General features: G+C 34.2%; 1 protein-coding gene across 1 annotated transcript; it reads right to left on the reverse strand.

Annotated features, from left to right (window-relative positions):
* Positions 1 to 4,857: 4,857 nt before the first annotated feature.
* On the reverse strand, positions 4,858 to 7,094 carry LOC147386181 (uncharacterized). The gene is made up of 4 exons (XM_086423783.1): positions 6,828 to 7,094; positions 6,592 to 6,684; positions 5,178 to 5,321; positions 4,858 to 5,085 (listed from the first exon to the last, which is right to left on the reverse strand). Exons 1-4 carry the CDS (start codon positions 7,053 to 7,055, stop codon positions 5,044 to 5,046), a joined length of 507 nt encoding a protein of 168 aa, XP_086279909.1. The 5' UTR covers positions 7,056 to 7,094; the 3' UTR covers positions 4,858 to 5,043.
* Positions 7,095 to 7,687: the final 593 nt, after the last annotated feature.

Below are 7,687 nucleotides of genomic sequence, written 5' to 3' on the forward strand. Positions count from 1 at the left end.
TGATTCTATTTTCATAAATAACCACTTACTTCAATCCAAAATGGGTGTCATCACTCAAGAGAAAGTCTCTTCGAAGAAGGATGTCTTCACGATGTGCTTCATTGAATTCGAAGGACTGAACCTAAAGGTACAAAATTTGTTTACTCATAATATACGTTGGTCAATAGTGTCTTCTTGTAATGGTTTGATTTTACTAAAAGAAGATCAAATCCCTTACAATCTTTACGCTCTAAATCCTATCACGAAGGAAAGGATTACACTTCCCCCATCGAAATCCATGGGTGATTGGTATGAGTTGATCTATCTTCCTTCTACAAAGGAGTACAAGGTTATATGCTCATATTACGATTACACATGTTTTAGATGTAGCATGTTAAATTTAAGAGATAATTCGCAAGAATCATGGATAGAAATTGAAGGAATTCCCGTGGAACTAGTTGGAAAATTTTGGAAAGAACGAATTTCTATTAATGGATTACTGTACTGGAATGTAGACTCGGGGCAACACATTATTTTTATGGATGTAATGAAGGGAAAGTTTCATGTGTTGCAACTCCCTACTCGATCTCCCGTAGAACTTTTAGAGATAAAGGGATGCCTTTCCTTTGTTGATCGTAACTATTATGATCGTTATGATATATGGACCTTGAAGGACCACAAGAATGGAGTGTGGGTCAAAGAATTAAGTATATCAAATGTTCCTTGGAGTATTAGACGAAATTTGAAACGTTGCATGGGGAGCTTAAACAATGGAGAGATACTTGTCTTTAAAAATGGTGTGGGCTTCAGTGCTTACGATGTGAAGACCGGTCTATGGAGGAAGAAGAAAGTCAAGAAAAAAAATAGAAGCCACTCATACTTTGAGTTTGATAGATCTCACATTCATGTTGACAGTCTTGTATCTTTGAAAAACTAATATTTGTTTGCTTCTGTTATTATTTTTATTTTTGTTAAAGCATCGCTAATGATTTGAAACACAAGTGTACTGATTTACAATTATGGAATTAAAATTTGGATTCTTATTTTCTTCATGTTATAATCTTTGGTAAAGAATCTCCACCGTGGATGAGTATGAGCAGAAAAGTGCCATGTGGCATAATTTTTTTTTTTTTTAATTTTTTATTATTATTTCAACTTAGAAGGAATTCTTGGAGTTTATCAAAGGCTTTAAGGATGATTTTTACCATATGGTTTAAAATTGTAAAATTGTAATTTCTAACACCATTCATTTTAATTTCAGAAATGACAAAATATAATTTTCAGAATTAAAATTTGTAACAAACAAGTAAATCAAATTTAGAGTATTATGAAAATGCCCTTCTTAAAAAGGTGTTGTTTAAACATAAACCAGTTGAAATATTGAAATCAAGACATGAATTTATTGTATGTATTTAAGAGGTTATTTGCTCTCCCGATCGATTTTGATTTCAATTTTACGTCTTGATCCTTTGAAATCGCTGATTTATGCCTACCAATCCCTTCAATCTATTTTTTCAAAGAAAAGAAATATCTTATTCATTTACTATTTTCTTAAAGAGAGCTACTATTGCCACACCAACTGGATGTAATTCTTTGGTGATTTACATAGAAATTGGTGTGGTATTAACAAAAGTTGGTGTGACAATAGTATCTTTTTCTTAAAATCCAAAATTTGCATGTGAGAAAGATTAAATAATAACCTTCAATTGTTAAAAACTCTATATACCAAATATATAAAAATCAAATAATGTTTTCTACTTAAATATTTCAAATTATTATTATATTAAAATAAATATCAGACTACCAACCGGGTTTGGGTCGAAGGGTTTCCAAACGGCCCCAAAAGCAATTATTCTTAGAATAAGGCCCCATGTGTTAAATTCTATTAGGAAAAACCATTGAATTTGAATTTTCTCTTTTGTGGGCTTAGTAAAAGGCCCATGGGTTCCAAGGGCATCATAAAAAAAATCTAAAACCCATCATTAAAAATCTTCAACGGTTAAGTTTTCCAAAGTTCTTAATATATGTTGACCTTACCATCCTAACATTTTAAAAATAATAATAATTCGGTAAAAAGCAGTTAAAATGATGATTTGGATAATATTTTCAAATAATTTGGTATATATTTTAGGGAAGCGTTTGAAATCCCCAAAGAGAATCAAACATTGTGCCAAACATTTTTCAAAATATGGGTTAGAAGTTTCGGATGTGCAGATTTTTTGTAAGGATGATCTTTATGGTGAGGAGATCATCCTCAAAAAAAAATCAGGCCATTCCGAAACTTCTAATCTATATTTTGAAAACATGTTTAACTCTCTTTAGGGCCTCCAAACGCTCCCCTACGTTTTAAATCACCCATGTTGGTTCCAGAGAAGAGAGTTATAAATTTTCTTTGGTTGGAATCTGATTTAATAATTGGAAATCCACATTAAACTTGACAGTCAAATAATAGGAGAGATCTGATTCCCTCCACGTTTGTGTCAAGGGATTGGTTATGGTTAGGTTTCTAAACTAATCAGGACAAGAATTGTTAAATCCCTTCTGATTTCTATTGGTTCTAATTCTCAAATTAACAGAATCGTGACCAAAATTGTTCTCCTTGAACGATTCCAATTCAATTCTCGGTTCCTATTAATTCCAGTTCTCAATCAATTCGGTTCCAGGAGAACCGACTTTAATCAATTTCAGTAATCAATCTTCTCCAATAGAGAAATTTAAATAACCTACATATCCTCATCTTCATCTTGTAGCTACAAACCCTTGGTTTTTCTCCTCAAAACCAATCATCTTCAACATTGAGGATATAAAATTAAAACCCTATCTTCAACCTAGAGATCACATTCACTGACATCCAAATTTGAGTGACTAGTTAAGGTTTTGGGGGAAATTGAATTAGATTAAATTTTGTATAGAAAGCTCAGGGATTTAACTTTTATTAAGGCCTTAATTGAAGACGAGGGACCGAAAATGAGATTAAATAGTTTAAAATTTATTATCATACAGGAGAAAAATCGAAGTACAACTAGAAACAAAATTTCATCGCCACTCACTACTTACAATTCAAAAATGGTATGATCACTCAAGAGAAAGTCTCTTCGAAGAAGGATGTCTTCGCGATGCGGTTCACAGAGTTTGATTACTTATATTATGAATTGGTCCATAATGTCTTCCTGCAATGGTTTAGTTTTACTACTAGAAGATCAAAGTCCTTGCATTCTCCACATTTTAAATCATATTACGAAGGAAATGATTACATTTCCCCAATCAACACGTGTAGGTGATTATATGAATTGATCTTCATTCCTTCTACAAAGGAGCGGAAGGTACTATGTTCATATTACAATTACACATCATTTGAATGTAGCATACTACCTTCACGAGATAATTCATGGGATTTGCGAGGACAAATTGATGGAATTCCAATTGAACTAATAGAAAAATTATGGAAAGAACAGATTTCTATTATTGGACTAGTGTACTGGAACATAAACTCGAATGTCACATAATTTTTATAGATATAATTGAGGAGAAGTTTCATGTCTTGCAACTCCCTAATCGACACCCAGTGGAGCTTCTAAAGATAAGGGGGTTCCTCTCCTTTGTTCATCGTTTTTATTACAACCAATATGATATATGGCCTTCAAAGGATCGCAATAATGAAGTGTGGGTGAAAGAATTCAGTATATCAATGTGCCTTGGAGAGTTAGACGAACTTTGAAACATTCTATGGGGAGCTTAAACGATGGAGAAATACTTGTCTTTAAAAATGGGGTGGGTTTTCATGTTTATGACGTGAAGACCGGACTGTGAAGGAAGAAGGTCAAGAGAAAATATAGAGGCATGTTCTTTGATGGATCTCCTATTCATATTAATAGCCTTGCCTCTTTGAAAAACTAATATTGTTCGGCTAACCTGTTATTTTTATTTTTATTTTTTGCTAAAGCATTGTGGTTTGTTTTCCGAGTTTTCCCTCACCTTTTGTAACATTTAATTTAAATTTTTTTTTTTTATCCTTTACAACTCATTAGGGGCGGATTTACAGTGGAAGCACTCGCCCCAAAAGAATTTTCGACATGAGAAGATTAATGAGATATTGTAACAAATATTAGACCTATAAAAAAATCCACCATTATTACCCCTACAATTTTTTTTTCTACACTTAAGTGCCCCCACAAAATATTTTTTCACCCTCAAGTTGTCCCCCACATGGGCAAAATCCTGACCCCCTCCATGGTCTATGTAGTTCTTTATTCGCAAGTTTTCAGATTAGGATTTGACATTAAAACAGAGATATACTTCTTTAGAGTTTTGGATTTATAACTTCAGTTATGACTTGCTTCTTATGTGTGATATTTTAAATTTTCAATTTAGAAATATCCGATGTGTATGAGATCGCTCAGGATCGAGTTAATTCTCCTTATTAGATTATGATTTAGGAAACCTTGTTCTTAGCTTTCAAACAGAAGCGAGAAACTCTAAATCCCACTTTTTATCTCAATTTCTCATTTGGTTGACACACTTGATGCATAGCTCACTCCTGCTAGGCCTACATACCAAGAATCGGCCTTGATGACATCTAGACATGTTTTGCTACAATTTAACAAAATTCTTTGATTTCATTTGAGCGTAAATAGAAAATTTATCTTATCAGAACATTCAGACATTTAGACTTCAAGTAATGATTTGTCGATCCATTGACGACCCTACATTTGAGTGGAAACAGTATAGTTTTCATGGCATTTCATGTTTGTGTTCACGTGCCTTTTGAGATTTGCATTGTATGTTTTTTATTGCTATGCAGTAAATTGAGGAGGAAAAATCATAAAAAATATGACATGAGTAATGTAACTGCATATATTGAAATCCAGAACACATGCCTGAAATATTAAACCCACAAACATATTTATTTAGTAAATGATCGACCACACAGATTTGCAGTACTGACAACACCACTCTCTAAAGATAAATTGAACAATGCTAATCACAAGACAATAACATGCCATACAATTCATCCACTATCGAAGATATGACGTGCTTCATTTCGCATTCAGAGGATGTATTCCTTCAGTTATCACTCCTATTAGGCTTGTCAGAAGACGAAATCATCTGAACACAACAATGCTACTAACTTAATTAAATGCACTGCTAACCTGACTAAAAAAAACATAAATGAATTATTAAATTTGCATATAGTTTACCGTATCAGATGCAGCAGGGATCCACTCGTTAGTCGCCGGGTTTCCCTTGCAAGAAGGGTAACAGTCCGTGGTGGAATCAGCATCTTTTGTTAGCTTGAAGCCATTGTCATTTGTATTCTCCACCCTTATGAATCCCGTTCCCGTCTAAAAAAACATAAATTAGGAAAATAATGTTAAATCAATTACAAGGGTTGGCAGTCTAAATCCTATTTTGCTCTACAATTCTATGTAAAGTTTGTTTTATTTTTTTATGGCATGTTCGTTCATATACGTTCCATCTCTACTTAGATCGTGTTCAGTCTTCCTCTCATATTTTACGTGCCTTCAATTGAAGGTGTTAGCTGGCCAAGTTGGCTAAATTCAGCATTGATATTGAGACCTGGGTTGAAAACCCACCCTCACCTACCATTGTTTACAAAGTGCGTATCAGTACAAGAAAAATTCCTTTACCTTGATAAGATACATGGTACGTTGAGATACGAGAATCGAGCTTTGACCCATCCCCCCTTATACATCTATGCGGAAAGACAATGATCCTAACTCCCATCCTTATATCTCAAGAGATATCTTGGAATATTCCAAGAGCGGGAAGTATAACGAAACAGAAACCACCTAAGACAATAAATCAAGAAAGCTAGTGGTGTGACTATAAGCAAAGCTCACAGCCCATGATACAAGAAACAATGTATGCGGAAGATCCTGATATAAAGGAGACTTCTTTGGCAGCAACCGACACTCCATCAGGAAGGCGAGTTAAGGCAATTATGTCTGTTAGGAAAATGATTTTCACAAGGCAGAGAATGATACAAGCAGGGAGCCAAGAACACTAAAAAGGGGAAGTAGTGAAGGCTAAAGTACACCGATTTTCCTTTTGAATTGCATTATTCTGCCAAAATTACTCTAGAAACCATTATGAGCCGCGTGTGAGGGTAGCCATCCATTTTCAAAACCTTGGATCAAGAACAAAAGAAATTGTTTTTTTGAAAAAAAAATTGGATCCGAGTTTTTTTTATGGAATCTAGAGGGCTGTGGTGTTGGATTGCTAATCTAGTAATCCATTTGAGCAAAACGACCCTTTGTAAGGCTTAAAATCTTTACTAAGGAAATTGTTTCTTTATAAAATTAAAAAAAAATTACCCCATAAAGCATAACTTGCATCAAGGCTTTGATTTTGAACTTTTACTATTCTTGTCCAGTAAACTCTCTTACTATTAAATTAGTTGCTAAAAGTATGACATTTTCTTCAAGCCAAACTTGCTAATGGAATTTCTCCGAAATAGATCTTCATCATTTCCTTATTCACAGCCTGATCCTAGGGATTCCCAAATAAAATTGATTCCCTATGGATTCTCCCAAATATTGCTTAAATTATATGAAATTTTTGTATAAGAAAGAAGTAAGTGTGGAATAATACCGTGTGGTGCTGCTTGTCTACACAATTGAGATCTTTGTAGTACTCTGTCTCCACAAATTCCTCTGCAACTTCACTCCCATTGTAAACCAGTTTCTTCAATAATAATAATTAAAAAAAAATTAGAACAATTAACCAAACGAAGATAAAATAGTACCCATCAAAAATCAAAATGGAGGGATGAGATTGAGACTTGACTTTTGAGAGAGAAGGAAAAAAAATTAGTAAAAAAAATAAACCTTGGCATCGTCATTCTCGAGATGCTGAAACTTGGCGAGTTCAGGAATAATACGAGAATCAGAAACAGGGAGAGAATCAGAGTAGTTAGAAGAATAGTCGCTACGCTGAGGCTTTGTGTGGCGTTTGGGAGCGATCCCATCGAAGTACTCCCTCGTTTCCTCCTCCATCTTCGTCTCCTCCTCTAATGGCAGATGAACATCGCTCCTGCTCGGTCTACTCGACGACATTTTTCTCTCTCTCTCTCTCTCTCTCAATTATGCTAGAAATGACTACGACTTGAAGAATTTATAGACCTGTGTCTCGGACACAAAGATATTTTTGGAGAGTTACTATTGCCACAATACCTTTTACTAACGCCACACCAATTGTATGACTTGCATAAGAATTGGTGTGGTATTGGTAAAAGTTGGTGTGGTAACATTATCTCTCTATTCCTGTACAGACACGAAATATCTGGCGAAGCTTATCCACAGAGCGTACGATCGACGGAAATCCCAAGGTGAGTGGGGACTTGGTGTCAGTGAGTCAGTAAGACAGCAACAACTCATTTAATTGGGGCATTTTGGTCATACTTATAAAACACTATTCCTCCCAACTCTTGAAGTCTCTCCATTTAATGAACGGTTAAGATTAAAGAATACTATTAGAAATTCTCAAATAATATACTAAAAAAAAATGATACTGATCTCTAGGAAATAATTATTTTTCTCTGTACTTAATGAAGAAACTCAAACCACTCGTTAGAGATTTATATAATAATGGATGCCCGTGCCTCTGTCACGAGTATGACATGTTGAATATTCTTTACGTGTTGAAAATTTGATAGAAAAAAAATATTTATCGATCCTATCAATTGTTT

Source organism: Akebia trifoliata, chromosome 14 (genome assembly GCF_017979445.1).
Source record: "Akebia trifoliata isolate Shusen 1 chromosome 14, ASM1797944v1, whole genome shotgun sequence".
Lineage (NCBI taxonomy): Eukaryota > Viridiplantae > Streptophyta > Magnoliopsida > Ranunculales > Lardizabalaceae > Akebia > Akebia trifoliata.

Bases quoted from the DNA above. Each gene is read 5' to 3' on its own strand.
- LOC147386181 (XM_086423783.1), bottom strand. From the start codon at position 7,055: ATGTCGTCGAGTAGACCGAGCAGGAGCGATGTTCATCTGCCATTAGAG. The intron at 6,685-6,827 runs GTTTATTTTTTT...TTATTATTGAAG, and splicing joins TCGAGAATGACGATGCCAAG to AAACTGGTTTACAATGGGAG. The intron at 5,322-6,591 runs GTATTATTCCAC...ATGTTTTTTTAG, and splicing joins TAGACAAGCAGCACCACACG to ACGGGAACGGGATTCATAAG.